Source organism: Aquila chrysaetos, chromosome 6, assembly GCF_900496995.4.
Source record: "Aquila chrysaetos chrysaetos chromosome 6, bAquChr1.4, whole genome shotgun sequence".
Classification (NCBI taxonomy): domain Eukaryota; kingdom Metazoa; phylum Chordata; class Aves; order Accipitriformes; family Accipitridae; genus Aquila; species Aquila chrysaetos.
Genome location: NC_044009.1, coordinates 41725095 through 41752562, shown reverse-complemented (window position 1 = coordinate 41752562; position 27468 = coordinate 41725095). Strand labels below are relative to the sequence as shown.

General features: G+C 39.9%; 1 protein-coding gene across 3 annotated transcripts; it reads left to right on the top strand.

Moving 5' to 3' along the window:
• The first annotated feature begins 1904 nt into the window (after positions 1–1904).
• HACD2 (3-hydroxyacyl-CoA dehydratase 2) lies at positions 1905–26934 on the top strand. Of its 3 annotated transcripts, none has more exons than XM_030017235.2 (7): positions 1905–2082; positions 8445–8562; positions 8921–8939; positions 13356–13444; positions 19925–20046; positions 20584–20762; positions 23085–26934. In XM_030017235.2, the coding sequence occupies exons 1-7, from the start codon at positions 1949–1951 to the stop codon at positions 23165–23167; spliced, it is 744 nt and encodes a 247-aa protein (XP_029873095.1). In that variant the 5' UTR covers positions 1905–1948; the 3' UTR covers positions 23168–26934. The 3 variants fall into 3 exon arrangements, with proteins under 3 accessions (XP_029873095.1, XP_029873096.1, XP_040980159.1); XM_041124225.1 differs by lacking the exon at positions 1905–2082 and adding an exon at positions 5698–5716; XM_030017236.2 differs by lacking the exons at positions 8445–8562; positions 8921–8939 and having other exon boundaries at positions 1979–2082.
• Positions 26935–27468: the final 534 nt, after the last annotated feature.

Here is a 27468-nt window from a genome sequence, read left to right as displayed (position 1 = left end):
CCAGCTCTGACAGCCTGGTCTGTGGCTACATGTACTGGCTATCAAAACCCACAGACTCAATATTGGTGTTCCTACACAGATTCTCCCGTCCCTCACCTCCTTTACTGGTCCTCCCGTGTCCCACAGGCTATAAACTGCCTATTTCTCTTTTTCCCCAAGGGTGTAACTAGCTTGCCATCTCCCTGTTGCCTCCTATTAACATCCCTTCTAGTCTGCAGGAAACAATGACCTCTACTTCAAAAATTATGTGATACGTATCTAATTCAACTCTGAGCAACTGACTCCAACCTGTATTTGACCTTGAATTTTTTTGTTCCGTTTGAAAACTAGAATTCTATTTCTACTGAAGAAGGATATTTTATGTACTTGAAATCCTGTCTCCTTTTGCCAGCCATCCTAACTGGTCTAATAAAAGGTGTGACCTCTTCCTATAAACCTTGTCTCCCTTATCTAACGTTTGCAGAAAGCCACTCTCACGGTGTGGCAGGGTCGAAACAATCCCCAACAGCAGAGGTTATGCGAGACATTGATACTGCCCAAGATGGACCTCTTCATTCTTCTTGTACCTCTTTTGTGTAAAATCCAAGTCTTCTCAAGAAACATGAAAAATTTGGGACTGGCCGCCATTTTTCGCTACCTGGGTTTCTGGATTTGCATAAACTTAATTTACTTAATTACAGGCCTGTCCAAGCACCCACGCATCCCGTGCCTGTTTCTGGTTGATGAAGAGACCTTTGCTAATTGCATGTGTGGCATGCAGAGACTTCTGTATTGCCATTACTCTTCACTCACAGGGAAGACAGCACAGGACTTCATAGCTCCCTCTCTCTCCTCCGTAGCGTCAGGCTTTGAAAATGTAGCAGATTTTTTTTTTAATTGCACACATGAATAATGAATGATCAGTTTCTCTAAAATTTCTTGGAATATTTATTGGAACATTGCACTAAAACATCGATGTTTGAAAATGAAATTCTCATAAATCATCTTTTGAATTTTGAGCCCTATTGACTGCAAGAGATGTGCACGCAACGCCATGAATTTCTCAGGCCACATAAATACTTAGGTGAAAGCAGAATTTGCTGGGACAGGGAAGCAGGCTTATTCTGTTATTCTCTACTGCTCATAAAGGAACTGCACCGCAACCAGTATGAAAAATAAACTGGCAATTGTTTCTGAAGTTGAGAAGCAACTCCACAGAGTACTTACAATTTCTGTAAGAAAACAAAAAAAAACCCCAAAACTTTCACCCTTTCATTGTAACTCTTTGGAAAGGTAGTTCTAGTTACATCTCCCCTAAAGAGGATGCCTGAATTTGATGCTGTGAGAGCAACGCTATCCAGGTTTTTGCTGCTGTGTAAAACACCAGCGGAAAATGAGTTAGAGCTCCAGCTGCGCTCAGCTTCAGCAGCTTATTAAACTATAAACGTGATGCAAACCTACTAAATATTCCTAAAATAACCTCACCTTGGCAACTAACGCTACTAACTTCTCTAAGAAAATGACAGACCTATTTCTTCCTGCGGCAGCGAGCCCGCAGAGGGGCATTTTTAACCTGTTTTAAAAAGCGATCGAAGAGGTCGTTCCCCACCGGGCGGGCACGGGCCAGCGCCGCGCAAGAAGCGAAATTCCCCAGGCGCTTGCCACCCCTCTCGGCTCACGCTTCCGAGCCCCGCTCTGCGGGCACCACGGGATCTGGCCGTGGCCCGGGGCGCCCCTCGGGCACGGGGCGGCGGGGGGACGCGGCACCGACGCCGGGCAGGGCCGGCGGCGCCCGCCCGCTCCTGCCCGCTCCCGGCGCTGCGAGGCGGGCGAGCCGACGGCTGCGCACAGCGCCCTCCCCGCCTCCAAGATGGCGGCGGCGGCGGGAGCGCCGGGGGAGGCGGGGAGGTCCCGCCCCGCGGCCCCCCCGTACGCTAAGAGCGGGCGGAGGCCGCGGGAGCGCCGCAACATGGCGGCGTCTGGCAGCGGCGGCGGCAGCCGGGCGGACAACGGCTACGGCAGCCAGCAGCCGCGGCGGAGGAAGGGCCCGGGCGCCCTGGCCACGGCCTACCTCGTTATCTACAACGTGGTGATGACGGCGGGGTAAGGGCGGCGTGCGGGGGCCGCCCGGCGCGGCGGGTCTGCCTTGGCAGGGGCGCCTCGCCCGGGCTCCCCTCGGCGGCCCGCTCGGCTCCCCGCCCGCCTCCCCGGGGCAGGGGCTGCCGCCAGCCGCCGCGCCGGGGGAAACTTTCCCCTCACCGGCCGCCCTCCGCCTGGCGGGGCGGGGAGGGGGACGCTGCCGCCGCCGCCTCTCGCGGCCCCTCTGCCTGCGGCGGCGGCGGCGGGTCGGGCTCCCCGCGCCCCCGGGCGCCGCGGGGCTCGGCGGAGCCCGTCCCGCCGTCGGAGGCGGCGGGTGGGGGGCGGGCTCCGCTCGGACGGGCTGCGGCCGTGCGTGTGCGGGCACGCGTGTCCGTGCGTGTGCGGCCCCGGCGGGTGTCGCGGGGCCGGGTCAGGGCTGGGAGAGGAGTTCCTCTGCGCCGCCCGGGGATCGGATGCGAGGACGCCGTTCCCCGTGTCCCTCGTGCTACCGGATGCCTCGCTCTTTCGATAACGCTAAAAAACCGACCGCCGCAACCCACCCTCTCTTGCTGCCTCTCGTGCCGGCGAGGGCTCTCTAGTCCGCATACGTAAAGCTGCTTTGCTCGTTTCTCTCCGTGGCGCGCTGTGCTATGGCGGTAACCCGGGGCCGGGTGCCGCGCTGTTCCCCCCGAGCGTCCCCGCCGGCGCCAGGCCTCGGCTGGGCGGCAGCAGCTCCCGGCCCCGAGCCCGCCCGGCACCGGCCGAGCCCCCCTGCGGCGCGTCCTCTGCCGCGCGCCCCTTCCAGAAGGAATTAGGCGGGACAGCACAAGCGTGTGTTCTCTGGGAGCTGCTGGGTTTTATAATTGACGCCTTAATTTGCTCGGCAACTGTGTTCTCACCCAGGTGGTTGTGTAGATCGCTGTCCTCGCCTCGCCACCTCTGTGGTGTGCGCTCCAGCGCTTTTTAGTAGAGAGGTGAACGTAAATGCAGGGAATTTATCCGTAGCGGTAGTTAAGAAGGCAAAGCTGTTACCCGTCAAAGCCCTGCGAGATTTCCCCGTAAACCCTTCAGCTGCTACATACTTCAGTTGAAGTTGAAAGCTGCCGCTTGCAACGCATGAACTCCTAGGCCTGCTTGATGCTCTGCTCTTGCCCTGTGTAGCAAAATGGAGACTTGGGCAGGTTGGTGCGTGCTCAGGTGTGTTCTTGGGCGCAAAAATAAAAATAGCGACAACTGGGGACTCTGAAATTAAGATAAAGGAGAGTTTTGTCCTTTTTTTTTTTTTTTTTTTTTTTAAGAGGCTGTAGAGTCTTCCTGGAATCCAGATAAAAATAAAACCATCTTTTGAAAGATTGAGGATATTTGAGTGGGAGGAGAAAAGAGCCTTTAAAATGAATCCCAAATGAGCCTGTGTCCCACTAGATAAATCTTGGCAGGTGAGGAGTCAAGCAAACAGACTAGTCTCGCTATTTGTGGGGAAGATTAGTATAGAATTAACATAGATACGATTTATTTCAGTAAGGCAATTGGGCGTGGTGATTCTTGTCTTAGCTGGTGCTCTTTCAGCTTATAAGATCATTACACTTATGTGGAACAAAGGTAGCTAGGAGGGGAGAGCTCAGTTCTTGTAAGGTGCTCGTTACACCCATTACCCAATAGGCATGCTACTGTGAAACAGAACTGCTAAGCAGGTTTATGGTTCCATGTGATATTTACAGGGTATTTCACTCAGAGGGGAATGATAATTACCTGACGGTTTGATAAAAATGAATCTCTTGTTTCAGAAATACTTAACTAAGTGAGCAATACAACAGAGTACAGGCAGTCAGGAGGTCTCTTCAGTTTGGTTGTGGTGTCCCTGCACGACGTTAGGAAGTTAACCTCTCTGAGCTCTTTTTAGAAGTAAAAGCGTTTGCCTGCTCGCTGAGCTGCTCATATTTAATTCACTTACATTTATAAAAGATCTCAAAAACCTGAAAGAGAAATTCTGGTATAAATGGAAAGTTTCTTTAGAGGTCCTGAACTTTTTATCATGGTAGGGCAAGTTCCTAAGCATATGAAATTTCTATTTCCTCAGAAGAAAAAATTAAAACAAATCCAAGTGTTAGAAACTCAGAAATAAATAGCATAAATGTGTATTTAGCTTCCTGTTGTCACGTAAATCTTGATCATGACGTTACCTGTTTTCCTGATTTATACCAAACTTCCTAGAAAATTCCAGTCTTGGGTGGGATGTGGTTTATGGTGCTTTAACATAAGTTGCTTTTTTCTGGGCATGTTTGTGATTAGATGATTTCTGCATTTTGGAGAGCTACAGTAGGAGGCCTGCGATCAGGGTTCATATCTCTGCGTTGCCACTCACTGCCGTTCTTTTGGGGTCGGTTGTTGAGGGCTCTGACTGATAACTTGTGCTCAAATGGATGAGGATTTTGTGCTTCCCCTGGACACTGCTGAAGTTCCACAGTATACAACATTGAGCTTAGGAAAAAAACCTCAATTAGTTATTTTTGTCTTTTTGAAAGACTTCATAATAAGGTAGTTTTTCAGGAGTTGGTTGGCAGAAGCCCAGTTGTTCATGTGGGAAGATTGATACACAGCTGGTGGCAGTAATTAGTTACTGTCCCTGTGTCAGAGCGCTCAGACTTAGTTTCTCAGACAGCACTGCCTTGGAAAAGGAATTGTGAAAAGAAAACGCCAAAAATTTGAAGCTGCCTACATGATGAAGTGATCCTGTAAAAACACATGGGATTTAAAAAAAAAATTCTTTTAAGTGGGTTTTTTGGTTTTGCTTTACAAAAAGGTGGCTTTTAAACTGAAGTACACAACAGCTTTGTTGTGCAATAAACAGGTAGTAGAGTAAATGTCTTAAGATCATAGTTGCCTTGGCTATTAGCTTTATTTAAAATGGATCAAGTAACAATTGAAAAATCTCAGCATAATTACTGTATTTACTTTGCATTTATTTTGACTTAGCTAAAGAAAACGTACTGATTCTAAAAATAATAGACCTTATTTCTAATTTTATACTGTAGTCAATGTAGTATATGGATTCCTAGTAATACAATGGATTTTGCAAGAGCAAAACAGTGGAAAAAGTATACACACCTGTGGATCCCTAAATGAAGCTGCGTACATTTACCATTTGTGTACCATATGTTACCATATGTTACCATAACTTACCATATGTTTGGGGCCTTTTCTTTCAGAAAAGGGACCAACATGATGCAACAGGGAATAACCAGTCCTGGAGTTGGTTCTCCGCTGTACTTGGTCAGGTTTCTTGACCGTGGTTCAAAGTGTTAAGCTATAGAAAGCATTGCATCTTTCTTCTCTTGCATTCAGTCAAACTGTTACTTTCCCGTCACAGCGTGAAGTCATGTAGTCATGCCTGACCTGGCATAGGAAGCTCATTCTGGAGGCATAGATGCAGCATAGAAATTATTTCCTAAAAGCTGTGGTTGACTGAAATCACTGAATAATGGAGGGATGGGAAGGGAGGGCATGTTGTGTTAGACTTGCGTGTAAATGTTTGATAAGCTGCTTTAAAATGTGATTGCTTCTTATTTTTAGTCAAGTGCCGTAACTGACTAGTACCTCTGGGTAGAAGTAGCTGGTGGTGGTGTATACAATGAATTTCAAAAGGATTTCACTCAAGAAGGTAGATCTTAATGTAATAGCTTTTGAATTTGCAAGGGTTTGTGTTATCAGTGTTGAGCAAAGAGTATTCTGGGTTATGAGTTTCATTGTCCACATCTTCAGTGGCTGGTTATTGAGAGTCAAAGTACACTTCTCCCTTTTCAGGTGCATTAGCTGCATAGCTTTGCTGTATTCTCTTGCATAAAGGATGCAGAACCTCAGTATACTTTGCATAAGAAAACACCTTTTTATAATTTGTAAGACAAATAATGGGAATTAAACTAAGGATCTGAGCATGAAGCTTGCTTATCAAGTCTGAGCAACTGAAAGTAAAAAAATTAAATTGTGTGTATGCAGTATTCATTTTCCTTAGTTTGGATTAATCAAAGAGTGTAAGAGTCTAGCTTAAAGTTTACATGCATGGCAGTGGTAATTTAATAAAATGTAACTCCAGCTGGTACTTTAGGTGGACTTCGGTATCTAGGTCAGAGAAAGCCGGAAAAACTAACTTACAGCTTAGCTTCCATATGACAGTCGTGCCTTTTGCTGCCCTTTTAAACTTCTCACCATGTTTCTTTTTCCATTGATCTTCCTCACTTTCACCTACTCCTATTCCATTTTCTCTAGTCATAGAGGGTGAAGAACTATTTAAGAATCACAGAAGCAGGACAGAGGTACTGGTACTAAAAGCTTCAACACAAACTAGGCACAGCTTTTAATTTTGTACAGATTAATACTTTGATCTGTATTAAATCCTTTTTGAAGGACAGTAAATGGAATGGAAAGTACAGTCTTTCTGGAGTCAGTGATCCGGCAGGGAGAGTGGAGATGAGCAAGGGGCTGGAGCTCCTCTGGGAGCCATGTGCTTCACCAAACGCTCAGTTAAGGTGAGAACAGTTTGCAGGCACAGCCAAGAACTGGGATCTTGTGCAACCTGAGAAATGCTCAGTTCAGCAAAGTTTCTCAACAAACACAGAAGATTAGGAAAAATAGAGGAACTTGACAGATAGGAACAGGACGGTGTCAACCTGCTCTGATTTACTGTTCTAAAAAAGAAGCAGTCAGTGTTGCAAGGGAGAGTCGTTAATACTACAGCGCTTACTGGTTTATTCTACAGTGAAGTCCAAGTAAGAAATTGGATTCTTTCTTTGTAAACAGCAATTACCTGGCAAATGTTTGTCTTTTGGTTTCACAAGGCAGCTTTAACTGAAATAACTTGTCACTACTGAAAAAAGGGAGGGCTTGTTTCTCATTCCCCATTTCTCTTCCCCACTCCTACTGCTTTTTCTTTGGTGCTCATCTTCTGAGAAGTCCAGGCAGAAATGAAATAGCTTTTTTCAGTCATACTAACAATGTTGTTACGAACACAAACTTGGATGCCAGAGTTGCGTGTTATTGAAAAATCTGAACTTCACAGTGTATTTCAAACAATTATTACATTTGGGACAATATTTGTATATACTTCATGATACCTAATGCGGTACTTGTAAGCACCTAATATGCTGTAAATTAAAGGAATTTCATCATCTTCCCTATTACAAAACCACAGCTGCAGATGTTTTTCTGAAAAGTGAAAAGCTGTCGCATAGTTAGGGGACTTTCTATGTGTCTACACACACTTCCACTGAGGTGCATTGTTGTTAGCAGAGACACTTGGTGACTGTTAGCACAAGCTTTGTAACAGCACTTCTGGGTTTGGAGCGAGGTGGAGGTAAAGTAGTGTGGCGTTAGGAGTAGCTGAGGGCAAGACAGCCAGGATGAACCGGTCAATGAAAAGTTTGCAAGCTGCTGGTAAGGATTCCCACTTCTTGTTTTCCAACCCCTTCTCCCCATGTTTGCCACAAGCAATTGGAAACTAAAGCTAACTACAGATGCTCATTTCAAATGAAAAAGTGTTTGACCAGGGTACCCACCTTAATTTTGTGGCTTGTCCTAGATTTCACTGAAGAATTTCTGACATTGTGGGCAAACACCGACTCTGGACAGCTCTGGTAGTGAAAGATCGACCCAAGACTGGAGGAAGAATTTTTAGGATTGCTTCCTAAATTACCTGAGGGGAAAATCAGCAGGGTTAATAGGTCACATTGTTTGTAGTATAGTTGCAGTTATATAGGCACTACTTATATAGGCCTAGATGTGTTTGTTGCTTTAAAAGGAAAGCTGGGACAGGAATGGCCATTGCTGCCTGCAAGGCTTTAGCAGGCTCAGTTTTCTTGCAGTTACTTATCCATAACTGTTTCTCATAAAATATATGCTAGCAATTAAGCTGAATGGTCTGTCATAAAGTCTAAGGGCTTACTTTGAACTGAAACATTAAAATCAATGCCTTCTCAATCTTAATTGTTTGTCATACTTCTTTAAGTTATGGTATGGTAAGAGATGTTTGACTAGCAGTAAATGTTTTTCTGCTTAAACTAAACAAAATGTGATGCCAGTCTTATTTAAAATGTCATTAATACCTTCCATAACTAAATTAAATACAGCTCACTGAAAAATAAACTTAGACATTAAAGATATTGGTATCGTGTTGGTGCCAAAAGATGTTTAAAAAATGCATTATCTTTAACTTTGATAAATTTGCAGAGAATCCAAATATTTGATGTTTTCAGTGTTGCAGTGGGTAGGCAAAAAGTTAATATCTTTCAGGACAGTTATATGCCTGTTGCTTTCTCAGATAAGGTATTAAGGATTTCTTTGTATTTATGCTCTGCTTAATGTCTCCTTATCTTAGACTTTTTTCTCTCTTTCAGGTGGCTTGTTATTGCAGTTGGTCTAGTTCGAGCATACCTGGCTAAAGGTAGCTACCATAGCCTTTACTATTCAATAGAAAAGCCCCTGAAATTCTTCCAAACTGGAGCTTTGCTTGAGGTAGGTGTAGTCTTCTTCCCTAGCATTACTAATATTTGCATGAGTATTTTGTTTAGGAGAATTAAGGCAGCCTTTGTTGAACAGTGCTTTCTAGGTACCTGTTTTTTCATTAGCATTTGTAGAGTGATTTGAAGGTAAACCTAAGAAATATGCCTCACACAAATGCTGGACGTTTCCTTTTAGCAAGCGGTGAGGGAGCTTACTGTCTGCTATTTAGCTTGGGCAGCAGAGCTAAATATTAAACTTAATCTTTGAAATACAGATATTGAATCTTAAGCTCTTGTGGTAGAACTAAACGTGTTTCTGAACTGCTTCATTTGAAATGTTAGTGATTTGATTTTTTTTCTTTTTGTTCTAGATTCTGCACTGTGCGTTTGGTAAGCTTGCAAATTTTCAGTTTTATTATTTTTATAGAAGACTGCAGTTTTAGCAATATATTAGCGTGAAAAATGTTATGGTCTATGAATTGCCAGATTTAATTCTTGCATAACTCACTACTTTCTGCTTGAAGTACGTTCCAATTTTTTACTAAATAATTTGACAAGTTAAATCCCAAAAAGGAAAATAGTGTAACAGGTTTTCAGTTACTTGACATTTTATTTTTATCTAGATCCTTCCAGTGCTACAAATCTTAGAGCAGTTTATAAATGTTTTATAGGAGATCATTACTCTCCATCTCTACACCCTATAATCTTCTGTACCAAGCTGTCTTTCTTCCAAAAGAATATTTCTATCTGGAAGTAATTTGAAGTCCAATAAAAATAACATTTCAAGCACTAGAACTTTGCCCACATCCATAGAGCATAGATACACCTTGTAAAATTAGGAAGGGGTAACCATTCTTTATCCCAGATTTGGCTGTGCTTTAATGGAACTGTTTGGGAGAATACAAATTACTGAAGACTTGACTCAGCAATTCTTGTTAGCCAGTACTGTGAGGCTTGTTAGCAGGAACTCCACTGTGTCTATGTGGCTTGGGATCAGTAGCACTGTCGTGGTTCAGTCAACCTGAAGAGCCTAATGTCTGAGTGACAGGATTGCATTTTGTCAGGTTTGTTAGTCGTCGTGAGTAGTGAACAGTTTGGCCTCAGCATTTGGATGTTTTGTTCATAGAATAGATGATGTGTGGCAATCTCTGCAAGATCAAAGCCAATTTGCCTATAAAAGGGAGCAGCGCGTGTCTCCATACCTTTGCTTAACTCTGATTTTTTCTGAACAATCCAGTCTTCACAAAGAGACAGTCATGTTCAAGTAGTTGGTCTTGTGATTTTAAATATAAGTGTTTGAGCTCCTATCTTGAGTGTTTGCTAGCTACTTTTTGAAGAGTAAGATGGTATTAAGGTTCCTTAAGTGGCAGCTACAAACCTGCTATTTTTCAAGTATCGTACAAACAATCTACGTACTGGAGGGTGTATTGGATTGTAGGTTCATATCGAATTCCTGTGCAAAGGATATATATGGGGTTTTTAATAACCAAATATGGTAGTTGGAAAACTTAAAATCATATACATAAATTTGTCGGCAGAGGGCAGTCTAATACTGTGTTTGGTAAAGTAGTTCTGACCTTCCTGAATAATTCAGTTACTCTGAAAACATTATCTTATAAAGGGCAGTTTGTAGGCTGTGCACAGATCATCCCAAGAAATGAATGATCATATACTCCTCAAATTAATGTAAAGGCTTCTCAGAGTAGCCTGTATGTATCATATAGTTGCCTGTGCTGTGAAGGCAGTCCTTCCAATACCATTTTATTTTACTAAATCTCAATTACCATTTTTTACCAGAATAAACCATACCTACTTCTCGTGTCAAAAATTAATAATAGAATATGAAATTTTTGAAGTCTTATTTAACAAGTGGCAAGAAGGATGAGTTAAATCTCAAAACACTGGGCAAAAAAAATTGAAGATAAAATGCTATTTTACCATCCTAAATCTATAATGGTCTACTGTTTTCTTAAGCTAAACCTGTGTGCAGATGCCAATGTTTACTAGTATTAAATCTAAGAAAGTGTAAAAAATTTAATTGGATTCTTTTCCTCACACTTCAGAGTATATGTCCACAGAAATCAATGAATAGCAGGAGAGTCCTGTGTTTCACCTTCCAGGCTGGTGCAGAAGAGCAAACAAGATAACTGTAGCGGCCTGTCTGTGTGCAAAGCTAATAATCCTGGCTCAGCTGATTTGAGATGTGGATCCACTTAGCCTATGTTCTCGTAGGTCGCAGGATTTAATATTAGTGAAGAGAGCCATTAGTAGAATGTTGCAACATTTTACACAATAATTCTATCTTTCTGCTTTCCCTCACAAAAGTTTTTTATAAAAAAACCTACTTATTTTATTATAACTGCCCATGCATTATTTTTTTTTCCTCAATGGCAGCATTTGTCACCTAAATAAAGTGAAGGGTTTTTGCACAGCTGGATACACTGCTGCTGTCTGCTGTAGTCCTACTGACTCTGGTAGAAGTTTCTATGCAAGGAGAAACAGGAAATTTGCAGCTCTGTAACTAGAGCTGTAATTCTCTGTCAATAGGAGAGCTTATCTGTGACAGATGGCTGTGTGTATCAGCATAACTTTTCTCTCCACATCTTTTCAGTGGAATCTGAAATGTTAGCATCTGTGAGGCAAGTTCTTCAAAATATGAAGATGGATAGGGGAGTGTCTCTATCAAGCATGGTTGAGAACAGAACTTTGGCATGTGGCAAAGATCTAAAAAATGAAGGAGAGCTCTGCATGAAGAGAGGAGGTAACATGTAGCCCAGAGACCAAGAGGAGAGACTGAAGGGCAGGCAAATGGAAAGTGAACATGTAATTCCTTGACTTGTGTATCAGGCGGAACCCAAGTGTATGAATGGCATTGATAGCATGGAAGAGCTTCTGCCTGGAGGAGCTTGGTATGGAAAGAGGTGATAGGAGACACCAAAATGTAAGAGCAGTACAGAGAGTTTGTGAAGGGAATGGAGAAAAGCAAGAAGGCTTTGGTGAGTACAGGCCCAGCCTACAGAATCACTACAGTACCAGCCTTCCTACCATAGCGGTGCTTACTGACAACCCTCTGGCAAGCCAAAGGCAGCACTGGTTGGCTTTGCTTTAGCCTGCTCAGTTAGGAGGGACACGAGGGCTTCCACCTGTAAGCTATGTGTACAGCCTGTTCTCAGTCAGGAACTCCCTGGGAGAGAGGAAGCACTTGTTGGGAGTTGGAGGATTTCCTGCTGGAGGTGGGAGGCTTAGTCCAGGATCTGGAAAAGGTCTGGGCATGGCTTACTTGGTGCTTGGTTCTGGACCTGAGCCCTCTGTCAAGCACCGCTCTAGCATGTGCAGTGTTATATAAGTGGTGACAGATGTTTTTGAAAATACCAAGTTTAAAATTGACTGTCGGGTACCTTTTCAGAGCAGTGAGTAAATAAGTAGAGGGAAGTAAAGTTTACATAAATCGTAGCTGGTGAGTCACTTATTTTGATCTCCTGTTTTTGGCATAGATTGGCATTGTCTTGGCTATAATGAAAAACCTTGTTTGTCTCACTAGTGAGATAATCTTAGATGGTTCCTGCACAGTCTTTTTGGCTTATTTATACATTCCTTTGCAGGAACATTAGGTTATCTTGCTTAGGAAGGGATGATCTAAATTGTATAAAAGAAAAGGTCTGTTATATCATAGGAGTGAGACTTTAATGAGTACCGATTGTGGGGTTTTTTAGCACCCCCTTTTGTGTTGTCTGAGTAACAGACAACAATTCTGCCCTGAGGTTTTACAACAGAAATTAGATTATGAACAATACATGATAAAACTGAAGAGCACTGTGTGTGTAGGATTTTTCCCTCTTTTTACACTGAAAGAAGACTAACATAATGGTGGTGTGACTGAAAATAATTCTGATTAAACTTGCTTTTGGCTTTTCTTATTCTTTCTTCCTCTTTGGTCTTTTACATCTTTCTGAGGTTGTTGTGTTGCTTGCTGTGATTTGCATTAATTTTAGAAGCACTTTTTACTGTATTTTAGGAGGTGCAACTGCTGTTGCATTTGTCTTCATCATGCTGTTGGAAGAAAAGAAAACTTTGTGCTGTGAACTTTAGAAATTTTGTGTAATCTTGCAGTCTAAAACCATTCCTGCGCTTTCAGGCCTGGGTGTGTAGGATCCTTTTAGTGGTAGTTTAATCAGCACCTCAGAACTTGCTTAGAAGAACCAGTGAAATCTGCTTCCTTGAGAAAATCTTGAAATTGTTTCTGTACCTACCAATGCATCAGCTATTTCTTGGGTTTTGTTTTGTTTTTTTAAAAAGTTGTATTCCCAGGAAGGAATTATAAACTTCGATCTAGCCCATATTGTGATAGATACAGTGTTTCTTCAAAGTAGTTATACTTTTTACTTGCTGTTTTGGGGCATATACTGTGCAAAACATCTTTATTGTTTTTACTTTTTAAATCACAGTAATGAAGAGTATCTTGGATATTTTAATCAAACGGTTTATTTGAAAGACTGTATCCCAAAAGCTATTTGATTGAAGTTATTTCATCTTATTCAGCTGTTTTGTATGTTAAGGAATGCTGTGATTGCAACAAGACCAATTACTTTTATTTGCATTTTGATGCATAAAGTCTTGTCAGGGGATTGCATTGCATTAGGCTGTATAAACACACCACAGGACAGACTTTGTACTCTCAAATTAAAAAAATTAAATGCTTTTCTTCCAAAAATTTCAAATAACTGGACTTTGGCTTAGCTGTGTTTTATTTCCCCACCTCCCACCCCGATAGTCAGGAATATTTACTAATTGCAAAATATCTTCCAGGCATTGTTCCCTCTTCTGTTGTTCTGACTGCTTTCCAAGTGATGTCAAGGGTTTTCCTGACGTGGGCAGTAACACATAGTGTAAAAGAGGTAAGTTAAGCTACAAAATAGATAGAAAAACTAATGACCCAGGCCAAAAAGCAAGTGTTGATCGCTGTCTTATTTTCCTTAAAATGACTTCTGTTTGTTTATGCAAATTTCTGTGGATCAAAAGAAATAAAAATAAATCCGATGTCATCTCTTCTTGACAATCAAATAGACTGAGGTCTGATTCTCTCACTGTAAGACATCTAGCTCCTGAATAGGTTTTTCAGTCCTTACTTGAATGTTAAAGAGGTTCCAGTGTGTAATATGGAACCTGGAATTTGGGACAGCTTTCTAGTATTGATCTCACTAGTGGCATAATTAATAGCAAAATCTCCTCACTGCCCCCCTGTTTCATACACAATTTGCTTTCTTTACCATGGCATGTGGAAGCTCCCCTTCAACTGTTTGTGCACAGCAATGCCTGGATGTTCTCTGTTATCACTCTCCAGTATAATCTTCCCTCTGTCCTTCACTCATTTTCCTTACATTCAAGCGTAGGTGGGTTGGGGCCTGCGTGTTTTTTTCTCATTGCTTACCACACCAAATATTGCTGTATTTTATACAAATCTCTGCAGAATCTTTTGGAAGCAGTCTTATTTGAAAATTATTCCTGACAGCTATTTTAAAATCTGAACATGCTTTAATTGATACAGATCATGCTGACCGACTCTTTCATGTCATCTGAATACCTTGTAATAGCCCAGATATGCCACATCTGTGCTGTTACTTTAGCCAACCAATCTTACTGGTTTTCTTCTCATTAAAGAAAGAAATTAGTCTTGATGCCAGTGTCAGCATGGCTGCCTGAAATAAGTCATCTAGTGTTGTTATATGCATAAGATCTTTTGTGGCTTGACATGGAGAATGTCTTAAGGAGCTTGTTTCATTACCAAGTCTTCAGGGAAGCTGCTTTCTCTTCCTTATTCCAAACCTGTTATCAGAGCGTCCATCCACATGTAGAGTAACATAAGTCACTGTAGTTCTTAGTAATTAACAGCCCTGTCTGATATTATGATGCTTGTTCATGTGGAGCCTTAATTTCATGCTGTTTAAAGTGGAAGAATGTTATTGTTTCTCAATAAACTCAAAATCTTGTAAATACTTATCTTCTGATGGATTTCACTTTTTGGGGCAAATAAATGTACTCCAGTCTCTGTTAATTCACTGGAGATAAATACTAGATTTTGAACAACAACAACAAAAAAGCCGTAATCCCAAGACATTAGCTTTTAGATAAATATAGAAAATATTTTTAAAGAAAAATGCCTGTAGTTTTGCGTTTTACCTGTGTAATGTTGAGGTACCTGGTGTTTCATAAAGAAGAGTGATAATCTGTTTTTATGAATTGCCTCCTCGTTTTGAAGTAACCCAAATGTTAAAGGTTGGAATGCATGGATTAGAATTATTCCATGTGTTGTCTATTAGACATCAGAGGGAAGTCTGTAAAATGATTGTGGGTTAGGTTTTTTAAAACTTATGCCCACATTCTCACCAGAGAAAAACAGCAAAATGGGAGAAAATGAGCAACAAGTTCAGCCTAACATTCAGTTTTTAACAAGGATTTTTTTAACAAGTATTCTTTCAACAATATTGCATGCAGTTTTTTTCTTCACATTTGTGTGGTCTTTTGGTTAAAGTCTTGCAAGAGACTCTATTGTGTTACTTTTTTTAATGTCTTAGAAAGTGGGCATAAGAATGGTAAGGATGAGGAATCCTGTGGTGAGTTTTTCACCTGTGACTTAGAGCAAATAAATCAAATGAACAGGCTGTATTCTGACCCCTCCCCTTCCCCCCAGCCAGAGAGCATGCAGCCTCACCTGGGGAGATGTACTGAAAGTGTCACGAGTGTTCTACTTTTTCTAAAGGGCTGTCTGCACAAGTGAGCTCCATGGTGAAGTCCAGGATTAAATTCTCACACAGCTTTATGGAACTTGTAAGCTATGCAGTTGCATGATGAGGTTCTTGTAAAATAAAATGCAGTTTTCCTCTTTAACTTTTCGAGTGAGACTTGTTCAGTATCTTGCTTTTCCAGACTGTTTTCATATATAATATAGTTAAAAGAAGAAACATCTGTATTGCATCCCTCCTTTCTGTCAGAATACACTTCTAGATATGTGATGTGATTTGAAGCATGCTTCTTGCCACTAACATGTTTGTGCTTTTTGTTGAAGTTAGTGCTGATGTGTTGTTAAATTCAATTTGAAAGTATTTATAATAAATGTTAAAGCATGGCAAATGTTAAAGCACTGCACACTTCTTTGGGGAGCAATGAGATTCCCTTTACCTCCACCATATGAGTATCTGTTAGCTTAGTGGAGGAGGGCCTGGCATGTAATAGAGTACTTGTAATCATTTTGTCATTACATCAGAAAGAAGTCAGTTTGGTGAATTTTACCATTTCTCCTACAAAGGAGGGAAGAGAATGAGCAGACTGGTGTGAAGGACTTTAAGAAAGTAGGCATAGGAGAACAGAAGGTGCTCTTTGGTTCAAAGTTGTCTTTCTGAATTTGTGTAAACAAGGAGATCGTCTGGTGACATCATGGTAGGCCTTCGTAGAGTTCTGTTCCAATAGATAATTCTGCACCCAGTTCTGTTGTGTAATTAAAAAATGGTGTCAGCAGTGATTTAATGCTTATCCACTTGGGTTCAGTTACAGATAAGTTGCACATAAGTATAGTTTAGAAGAACCTTTCTAGAACACACAGTCGAAAGGGGTGATGTGAAGATGACATGTACAGAATATCGAGCTGGTAATTAAGACTGTAGTATCAAGAGTGGTGAATTGGCATCTGCCATCAGTAGTAAAGCATACTTAAAGAGGGAAGAGCATCTTAATTTATGATATCTAAGACTAAGTTGCAGTAAAAGAAGTCCACGCTGGAAAGTTCAGAACTCTAAATGGGTGAGTGCAGTTGAAAAGCTTAATTCATCACTGCTTTACATCTATGTAAAATTTGAGTAATACTGTATAACACAAATGTCTGTCAGGCCCGTTGTGCCTACTGTGAAGCTTCCTGTTCTCTCTCTCTCTCTCCCTCTCTCCCTCTCTCCCTCTCTCCCTCTCTCCCTCTCTCCCTCTCTCCCTCTCTCCCTCATCCTCCCTCTCTCCACTCTCTCCCTCTCTCCTCTCATCTCCTCTCTATCCCTCTCTCTCCTCCTCTCGCCTCTCTGGCCACTCTCTCCCTGCTCCTCTCTCCATCGCTCCTGCTCTCACCTCTCTCCTCTCTCCCTCTCTCCTCTCACTACTCCCCTCGTCTCCCTCTCTCCCGGGATCCTCTCTCCCTCTCTCCCTCTCTAACCTCCCCTCTCCTCCCCTCTCTCCCTCTCTCCCTCTCTCCCCTCTCCCCCCCCCCCCCCCTCTCTCTCTCATTATTAATGTACCAGAGAACCAGCGCTCTGGAGGGAGACGTGCTGTTTCATCATTACAGTTGCATAGTGCTGCTGGCTTTACTCTTCTTCACTGGATTTCTTAATTAGGTGTTCAGCTGAAATTTTCTGCAAATAATTTGTCAAACTGTTACTCCTTACATGGAGAAATCCTAGAGAATTTCCCTTTTCATGCACAAGGAGAACAGGAAAAACCTCTCAGGCTTTATTTTGTCAATTCCCAATTCTTATCTTTGCAACTTAAAAGGCTATGGATTCTCTTACATTTTAACAAACATTGTCTGCTATTCATAGTATTGAAGATAAGCTAAAATATATTCAGGACTCTCCTTGGTCATAAATTGGTTTGAAACACATGCCAAAAAATTACGCCTGTGGTATGATTGGCTCTTATTAAGGCAGTTGGACAAATAAGTTGTAAATAAAGTGTAAAATGTGCTTTGACTTTGTCTAACACCTCCTTCAAAGACTGGCATGAAAAAGTACAGGAAGAGAAATAGAGTTCTGAGGGCAACATTGGGCTTAGTGGTTTACTAGGAGTCTACTGTTTATTGGCTGTACTATCCCCCTTATCCTCAACTTGGAAGAGGAATGCTACAAATGCATCATTATCAGTGCCTAAATGAGTAAGACTTGAGAGACTGTTTTGTAAATCAGTTCCTGGGGGTTTGGTAATGTGCATCTCAGACTTCTTTATTTGAAGTATTGAAAAATTGTCAGTCCTTGGAGAGATGTTCTAATAGTGACAGACTTCTGACAGATCTGTTAGCTCATCATTAAAAAGTATGTTTCTTACACACTATGTAGTGTAGTTAAAATATGATAAAATGCACAGTAGCCTTCGGTTCCTTACTGCACAGAATGGAACTATTTGAAAACTGTATAGGTCACTCTTGTATTAAAACTACCACCAATTTCCAGTAGTATTTCTTTCTTAAATAGGGACACAAGCTATAAAGGCACAATCATTGATTCTTTAAGTGACCTTACCAGGGTTGTGTGTGTATGTTTTATAATGGTATGAACTGTTTTAATAACTTCTAAACACAGTTCTAATGTTAAAGTAGATGGGAAAGGCTAGACCTGTGAAGTCAGTATTACACAAGTCCTGTGATAGAACTGCCAGATTTCTACTTCTACATTTATCATTCACTGTCAGCTTCACAGTTTCCTGTCCTTGCTCACGTCCTTGGGTGCTACTTCAAGCTACAAATTTTTATTTGTTGGTTTTACTGACTTCCATAGGTAGGGAAAGAAGGGGGGTTTCAAAGTACAGGTTGAAGTCTGTGACTCATAGGTTTAGGTGAACTCACTAAGCTGCTACTTCTGATTTGACCAGAAGATGCAGCTCTGGAGTGCTTGTGAAGCATGTTGCTCCTTGGGAACAGCATCATCTGTGAAGTGCTGTTAACTTTTCTAGGCTGGGAACTAACTCTACAGCATCATCTGTGAAGTGCTGTTAACTTTTCTAGGCTGGGAACTAACTCTACAGCATCATCTGTGAAGTGCTGTTAACTTTTCTAGGTTGGGAGCTAAGTCTTGCTTATAAAGAGACCCCAAACAGGATTAGCGTCCTGTAGCAATGTAAAAATAGATTTGATCTCTTCTCTGAAAATCTTCAAATAAGTTTTGGCTTTTGTTCTTTTATGGTGATGTAAAGGAGATTAATATATAAGCAAATTATCAGAGTTTCATGTAGAAAAAGGACAAGGTGCATTTGCTGCAAAATGCAATGAAAGTGACTTGAAATGCTATACGCAGCAGAATATAGATTAACAGCAGCTCTACATTCCAGGATATCCCAAGATTTCTGTATAAATCTTTCTGGGTTTTGTAGCCTGTAACAGAAAGCTTTTTATGGGTAATCCTCCTGAGTGTTTTTACACACAAATATAGTATCAGTCCCCTCCTATTAAAAGGCTTCTGATTGCCCATACATTTTCTTGTTCCTTTTTTCATTTGTACATGTACTTTGCCCAAGATGAATTAGAGTGTACCACCCACACCTACTGACTTCCTTTTCCCTTTTTTCAAGAGTTGGAGGAAAAAAGAAAACGCGGGCCCCTGTGGTTGAGCTCTTTTTGTTCCCATGGCCCACTGAATTTGGGCTCAAGGTACTCACACAGCTGAGAATTCTGTTGAAGGGAAGGGAAGGAATGGGAGGGCTGCATAAAAATCATGCTTGTGCTCTCAAGAGTTTGTAGTGCAGGTATGCGACCCAATCTACTACTTCCTCACTGTTATTCCATCTGAAACTTAAACCTCGTAATTATGGTCCAAAATCTAATAAATCTAATAATTTATTTAAAAATACATGCTGTTGAAGATTAACCTTCAAAATATGAAGGGAGTAAAAGCTGGTTCAGTGATGTGTGTCTGAAATAAAAGCTTTAAGAGGTGTAAAGCAGTGAAACATAATAATGCCTTGAGTGTGACATTAGAGGAACTATGCTGGATGCAATAAGCAGAAAAAGGAGCAAAGAGCAGTGAAGTAGGTAGTTGTCAAACTTGCCTGAGGTGAGACAATCTGAGCTTCTGTTTCTTTTCTCCTCCCAGCCTGTGTCTTGGTGTTAGCTGCTTTGCTACTGCTCAAAATTAGGACCCAGTTTCTCATCTGTAGAGAGAGAAAAACAGTGCTTCTACTCAGAAGTAGAACGGACTAGGATCAGAATATAAATTCTAAACCAGATATAAAATGTTAGACTAGTGTGTTAGCATCCTTCCTGCTTGCTGCACTAGGAAGCAATCACAGGACTGAAATAGAAGCTGGTACTATATAGGAATGGAAGAGTTATGAGTTGTTTGCAGCATTTCAGCGTTTTCTTGTATTGATTTACCTTGCACAGAATGGGAGATCTTAAGTTAACTGATCACCAAGCAGAGCTATTCTTAAGCAACTAGGAAAAATATGGAGCATGATAAGAAGGGGGTTTTACTGTTGTTATTAATGTTGCTTTTAAGCTCATTCTTGGAGTCTGTTCTCTAAAATGATGCAGTAAAGCAACCTGTGGGAATTGATTTCTTTGAGGTTTTCTTGGGTCTGGTGAGTTACTAGTAACATTTGAATTCATACTGAGCTTTTTTTCTTTATTACAGGTACAAACTGAAGATAGTGTCCTGTTGTTTGTGGTGGCCTGGACAATCACTGAGATAATCCGTTATTCTTTTTATACTTTTAGCTTGTTAAACCATCTCCCTTATCTCATCAAATGGGCCAGGTAGGTGGCATAATAGAAATCATAGCCTTAAAGCACTGATTTGACAGGGATATTTATATTGAAAAATAGTTGCAGTACAAAAAATTAGATTCCACCTTGAGGTAATTGCCCTGTTTGTGAATGTGACTCCCTAGCTTCTTTCCATCAGATTTCTGGGTTAAAAAAAAATCTGTTGCATTGTAAGCTGAAAAAGTAGTTTGTCAGAACTCAGTCCCATTTACAAAGTGATTGTGTTTGTCAGAAACTGACATTTAACAGTAAGGGGTAACAGAGTATGTGGAGGGGTGGAGGAAAATAGTTTTAAAGATAGTTTTTAGACTCTTAAAGGTAATATTTAAATAATTCAAACTGATTGCCGATTTGAATACTTATCTTGCAATAATGTTCATACCTTGCTATGCTCTAATCAAATAAGAGCTAAGGGAAATAAATACTGAGTTGAGAATTTAAAATTTGAATATCCATAGTAGCATTTAACAAATACTTTGTCAGAGTTTGTCATAACTTTTAATCATTTCCATAAATGTTTTGTTCTAGGTACACTTTGTTTATAATATTGTATCCAATGGGAGTCTCAGGTGAATTACTCACAATATATGCTGCATTACCCTTCGTCAGGCAGTCTGGCTTGTATTCCATTAGTTTACCTAACAAGTACAATTTTTCTTTTGACTACTATACATTCCTGATCCTGGTTATGATCTCTTACATTCCAAGTAAGTATGAGTTTGTTAGGTTTTTTTTATATTAAAAGCTGTAACAGGCAAAGCTAATAATTGTGGGATTAATACACATATAACTAACTAATTTTGCAAAATTAATTTTGAAGATTATCTAAAGAAAAAAGTTGGAGTTAAAACTGCAGGGATTGCTTTCTACCAACACCTGCAAAACAGTAATACATGTTTTTTGTCTTACACTTGGAATATCAAATAACTGTGGTACTTCCTGGCAAATGTTGACATCTTCATATGTTCTCCCCCCCCCCCCCCCCCCCCCCCCCCCCCGACTTTTAGGAGAACAAAGTTCAAAACAGCTTCTTAAAATTCAGTTCTTTACCAAGCATAAGAACACTGCTTTTGCATTAGTGGGTAGGGAACCATTTCTGTTGAATTAACTTCAATTGGCATAATCTCTGGTTGATGTTTCTATAAATGGAATGAAAATTTGGCTTTGCTGGTTTGAAATGGGAAATAGAAACACGGAAGCCTTTAGCAAATTTAAATGTGCAGATAAAGTCTAACATGCAGAATAATGTAGTGATGATGTTGCTGCTGTTAGCTATTTCTGCAGCTGTCTTTATATGAACCTTGTTGTTTGTGCAGAATGGTAAACCATATTCAAAGATATAAATTTCAGTAGTGTGCCTGTCTCTGTAACAAGCACTTACACTTTCAGTGAACCATCTTGACATCAAGGTTCATAAGTTTTTCCAGCTGTTCTTAAAAAAAGCCTCACTTTTCATGCATTTTTTTTCTACTTGTCCCCCTCCTCCAAAAATTGTGATGTTACTAACTCCAAGCAGCCAGAATAGTATCTTTTGTTTTAGTCAAAATAACCATGAGTATTAATTACTTCTTGTGCAGTAGCTAGATCGCAGGGGACAGGCCATGTGGGAGGGAACCCACATTGAACCCAAGTAACACTTTTAGCCCCCTTTCTCCATTAAAATTGCAGTCTCTTAAATGAGGTATTTTCTGTGATCCATTAGCATTTGCTGGATGTGTAACTTGAATTTTTAAATAACTTTAAATTTTTTTATTATTTCTTTAATTATTATTGAGAATTGGTATTTTAACTCTGAGAACCAACTGCTTGGACTCAGGCAGTCTTAGGTGCCTTTTTACATGAAGGTGTTCCTGTCGTATTCCTGAAATACAAGAAAAACAATGTTAATTTCAGTCATTGTTTACACTGTAGTTCAGTTATTCGTTCATAAAAGCTACCTATGCAGGAGTTATGCCTTCTGAACCCACTGAAGTTCTTGGAAATTTTGTGAAAGTTCATATCACAAGGAAAGCAAGCTTTGAAAACTGTTGTTAAAAATTGAGGGGTTTATGTTCTTGATAGTTGCATCTTACCATTTATCTCACTTTAAGTCTCTAATTTTGTACTTGTCTGTCAAAATTGACATCTTGCTAGAAAAGATGTCATTAAATTCTTTGCATATAATGAATCCCCATTACGTAAACTTCTAATGGAGAAACCATGTGGGTCTGTATTCTGTTATGTCTCCGGACAGCTGTATTCACTCCTTAACACTGGTGGAGTGAATCAGGATAGGGAGGAAACAGGAATGAAATACAGGGTAAAGAAAGCCAAAAGAAAAAATGTTGACCTGCAAAAAAAAATTTAGTACACAAATTAAATACTTTGGCCTATGTTTATGATGAACAGTTTGCATGTGTAACATATAATTTAAGCTGATGCTGACCGAGTTTAATTTTCATGTGGTTCACAAAGGTTCAGTGTCTCATGGCAATTGTAGCTTTTGCGGGTTATGTATGTTTTCCATCCCCTGCTTTGTTGTTCTGTAAACATACTGTGTAACGTCTTAGAAATAGGAGGAGAAAAAGCTTTGCATGGAGGATAGATAGAAGAGATGAAAGAGGCAGCGGTTTGTATAAAGTTCTTTAGATCCTGAAAAAGTGACACTAGAATTACAAGAAATGAAACAAATCTGGAAATGTCATTCTTTCGGAAGGGCTTTTTCCTCCATGCAGTGTATTTTCTTTCTATTGTGTGTGCAGTTCAGGAAACTTTTGTCATCCTGCTTGTACATGCAGAGTTAAATAAAGCATTTTGCATTTAATTACAAATGTGATTGCTCTAGGAAAACAAATAGTACCTGAAGCCTAAGGACAATATCACTTATTCTCTTTAAAGAATAAAAGGTAATAGATGACTTGAGCAGAAAGCGAATAAGCACGTTTTCTTTTAATAGAGAATTGGTGACCTTGAGCATGTGACTGTGCATCTTACATTGACGTGTAAGCCTCACTTTATATTTTCTTTACTTAAGTCTGTTTTCTCTTCAGTCTTTCCTCAGCTGTATTTTCATATGCTACATCAGAGGCGAAAGGTACTTTCCCACACTGAAGAACACAAGAAGTCGGAGTAATTCCAACTCTTTTTCAGAACTTTTCAAACATCAAAATGCTGCAGATTTTCAATACCCAGCACATTTATAAAGAATATACCAAGATAAAATAAGTCAGAGGTAAAAGACCAATAACTTAGTAAGAATAACCAATAAATCTGATTTCATGGAAATTCCACAATGTAAAACATTGAAATAATTTTCAGCTTGCAGTGCTTCAGAAAACTTTTAAACTTTATACGGCTTGGCAGTTAGCCTTTTCCTTTTTCTTAAATGATGTGCTAAATGGTTTTCATTTATTACTAAATGCCTGAAGGTTGCAGTATGAGTGATGAAGTTGTACCCACTAAATGCTTGAATTGGAGTTATATTACTGATACGTCTTTTTTTTTAAGTGCTTGACTGCATGCCAGAAACTGTATGTATTGCTGTGAAAGCAAACAATATGCTCTGGAATACTTTAGGATTTTGTCAGAGACTCCAGTGGAGAATGTAATCCAGGCAAAGTGTTTGAATTGAGAAAGGTAGGTTGTGTATTTAAAAGGTGATGGGAACAAGAACAGGAAACCAATTATGGGAAATTAGGGGAATGTGGTTCTTTAGGAATTTAAGCAGTAAGGTGTCTGACCAGAGTCTGTTCTCTGAAGATCTTGTTTAAGCTGATTACTCAAATGCTAATGTTAATTCAGAGGCTGTAATGCTTATCTGAAACATTAAAACTCCTCTAAGTACTGCATCCTGGATACTTTTTTAAACATTAAAAAATAATACTAATAGTAATATTTCTAGTGATATCAGTAATGAATCTAAACAATATAAGGAGGCAGGTCACCCAGAAACAGGTGCAGTTCTCCCTTTTTTACTTTAAACTATCATCTCTAATCACTGTCCACCATCACAGTGGTACTCATCTTTCAGTGTTGAGGACTATTTGGTCTACTGTGGAATCATTTGAGGGCCTTGTTCCTCAACCCAACTTTTCTCAAGTGACTAATGTGTGTCACTGGCACATCCAAGCAGGCAGTTCCAGGCACTCAGGTTCTGAAGTGTTGCAAAGTCCTAAGCTCCTTCTTTGAAAGCAGATTATCTCATGTGTTACATGCTGCTTTTGCAGATTGGACAAGCCCTCCCTCATCTGCTCTTTTGAAAGAGCAGAAGATCATAGAAAGTTAAATTTTCCTAGATGCTTTCTCTGGGTTTTCAGGCTAAGCCTTCCCTCAGGAAGGTAGAACAGAAAATGAAAGAACTGAGAAAACCTTGTGTCAAGGCAGAAAGCACTAATGCTGTGTGAGCAGTGCCCCAAGTTCTGAGCAAACTGTTGATTGGGGGTAGAGGATGGGGAACGGAAGGGACAAAGGGAGCAGGGAAATGAATAAATACCCAAGCAAAGGCAGTGTACGTTATGGCCTTTGCTCTGTTAGGAATTGCTAGTCGAATAGTCCTATCTTCACCCAGTCAGAGCCACTAGACAACAACACAAGGGCTTCTCAGGCTTCCTTCTTGAAACATCATGATTTAGTGCATAAATGAGGTGTGACCACTACCATAGTACCTGCAATACTAGTCTTGTGCTGTGCCTGCCAGCACCTCCCCCTGGATATGGCCCATATCTGTGTCCCAGTTACTTGTGCTTGACACATTGCAGCTCTCCCTAAACATAGCCAGTAAGTGCTAAGGGCACAGGCTCTCTGTTCTAGCACTTGGGGAGAGCTGGATTTACAATTATTTTGGTTTATGTTTGTCAGAGCTGTATTTAAAAACAAAACCAAAACAAAAACAAAAAAAAACCAACCAAAAAAACCCCCAAAAAACCTTGGGATTTTTCAGTAATTTCCTTTGGCTCCATCAAAAAGTCTGACTGAATTTTCCTAGCGCTCAGTAACACATGTAACACCTTTCCTGTTCAACACAAGCAGGACTATTGTAAGCAGGGAGAGGGTAGGAGATAATAATGATCTTTGCTTCTATTTTAAACCTTTTGGAGACAGTTATTGGCTGTAATTAAAAACGCTATGGCCGTATACAACCTCAGAGTGGTTTTGCGTTCAAAGATGCAACAATTTTAATTCATTTCTCCATTAGGGTATGTGATGCTTTGTTGTAGTGATCTGAGAAATGTTTCATTATACTGAACTCATTGTTCGAAAGTGTAAACTTCCACCTCTGAATGAAACATCTCCTTTTGCATATACTTGCTATCAGAGGAGTTAGTGTCAGTATTTCTAAAGGATGTCATCTAAAAGATCTGATTTCCTGATGTACTCGGGTTACTGGATATTGTCCATGCTCAGCTCCTGAACTTTTCTTGATTTGATTTCTGTGCCCAAATAAAAGATTTGTTTACACATCTGTTGGTCCAATTTGGAGAAGAAGAATGGCTGTGTAATATTCCTGTATGAAACTCATAGCTCTGTTGATGAGAAAGATGTAGTACAGATCTGTATTAGATAGCATTGGCACTATGGAAAAGCAGAGAGATGCCAGTAGGGAGAAAGCTTGTACAACAAACATCTTTACTGAATAAGCTTTAGTATGGAATATTTACTTTAATTGAAAATACTAATTTACCACACAAATAAACTACAGCCTTTTAAAAGAAAATGGAGTTACTCTTCCTTTTAAAAGAAAAAGAAATTGCTTTGATGGTAAGAAATCTTATCAGCAAAGTTGATTTTAAAAATTATATTCTGAAGTATGAACATGCAGTTAGTATGTACAAGAATTACAGCGCTTCAGTCTGCAGTGCTCTTTCAAGGTTAGCTTCCATGGAAATCACTGGAAAGTGATCTTGAGTAAGAACTAGGGCATTGCACTACAGTACTGTTTGGGTTTTTCCCTAATACTGACTTCGTCACATGTGTGGGTTTTTTCCTCCTCATAAAATAAGGAATAAATTTCCCCTTGTCAGTCACTGAAATTGTAATGTGGTTTATGTGAACTTTATAATAGAAGCTTTGATTAGTACTCTTTGTCGCTAGATCTAGAAGGGGGTTTTTTCCCACAGTCTATTTACTTGGTTTGTATGTTTTCTATCAGCATCACCAAACTTCTGCAGCAGACGTTTTCTGCTTTGGTAGTCTTTGTGTTGTGTGCACTGGTTCCACCGACAATACTTTATGTTCTGCCATGCTGGCTTTGTTCAAGTTACTCATTACCTTCTAAAAGACCAAGGTTCTTACCAGTGTATAGTTTACAACTGGAATTGTAGAAATGTTCATATTGTAAATTGCAGTAAGGTGCAGGTTATGGTGCAGGCAAATTGTAATTTTTCACAACGTGATGTTTCTATCAAAGGGTTTGGGTTTTTTTTGTTATTTATCAGTAGAAAGGTTGGCATTTGTGTGGACCAATCTGCAGTGTCATTTTAAAACCTATCTTTCAGCTTAAAATTTTCATGAGTGTACATCAAATCATACATTTTGATGTATATTTATGTCAGTGAAATTTGGTTGAAAACTGTATACAGTCATTTTTGTATTTTTTCTATGTTGTGAAGAATAAAATTGTAATTTTATAAGTCTGATTCACTAAGATTATTATAAGTTAATGTATTTTTTGTATATTTAGGAATCTGGTATTACCTGGAGCTCTGAAAGATTAAGCATAGAGATTTTATGCATGGTTGGAAGATATTTCTACTTGATAATATACAGTGAAATGGTTTGTATGCTAAAATACTAGTACGTGTTGTTGCCTTGTGAAATTGATTCTGTGCTCTCTGCCTGGATTTGGCCTACTGATCAGTGATACTAATTGCTATAATCCAAATAAAATAATTCTGAACAAAATACGTTGTATTGTTACTACTTAAGGAACAAAAGCAGATACTTTATAAATGTGAATTAGGGCTGTATTTTTATTCATTTGTATATAATGTGTACCTCGCAATTTACAAGATCTTTTTGGCATATATAACTTTGAGCTTAAACAAAAGAATGAAGCAACGTGATACTTTTATGAATGCTCTGCTTTTCACTTCTAAAAGAGGTATTTATAAGAATGTATTAACTGACTGTTAACATTCAAACTTACAACTTCCTGAAGGATCCTCAATAGAATGCAAGCTCTTTGTTCTCCTGTTGTTAGCTGTACACTAGATGGTGATGGTTTTCTACAAAAAGTCATTTGAGTATTACAAATGTAGTGGAATGCTTAACTAATGCAACAGAATACTTCAGAGTTCATTTACTAAATATAAAATGTCTGCTACCATGGCAATGTTCTTAGCATTTTTAACACTTCCTGAGAGAGATTTAAATACTGTGTCTAGATGCCATTAATGCTCATAAATAACAAGTTATAATCCTCTAATAGGAACTGAG

What these genes read in the sequence shown, in the direction of transcription:
- HACD2 (XM_030017235.2), top strand. Translation starts at nt 1,949, where the DNA reads ATGGCGGCGTCTGGCAGCGGCGGCGGCAGCCGGGCGGACAACGGCTAC. An exon ending in TAACACATAGTGTAAAAGAG is followed by an intron (nt 13,445 to 19,924) that starts GTAAGTTAAGCT and finishes TCTTTATTACAG; the next exon opens with GTACAAACTGAAGATAGTGT. An exon ending in TATGATCTCTTACATTCCAA is followed by an intron (nt 20,763 to 23,084) that starts GTAAGTATGAGT and finishes TTTTCTCTTCAG; the next exon opens with TCTTTCCTCAGCTGTATTTT.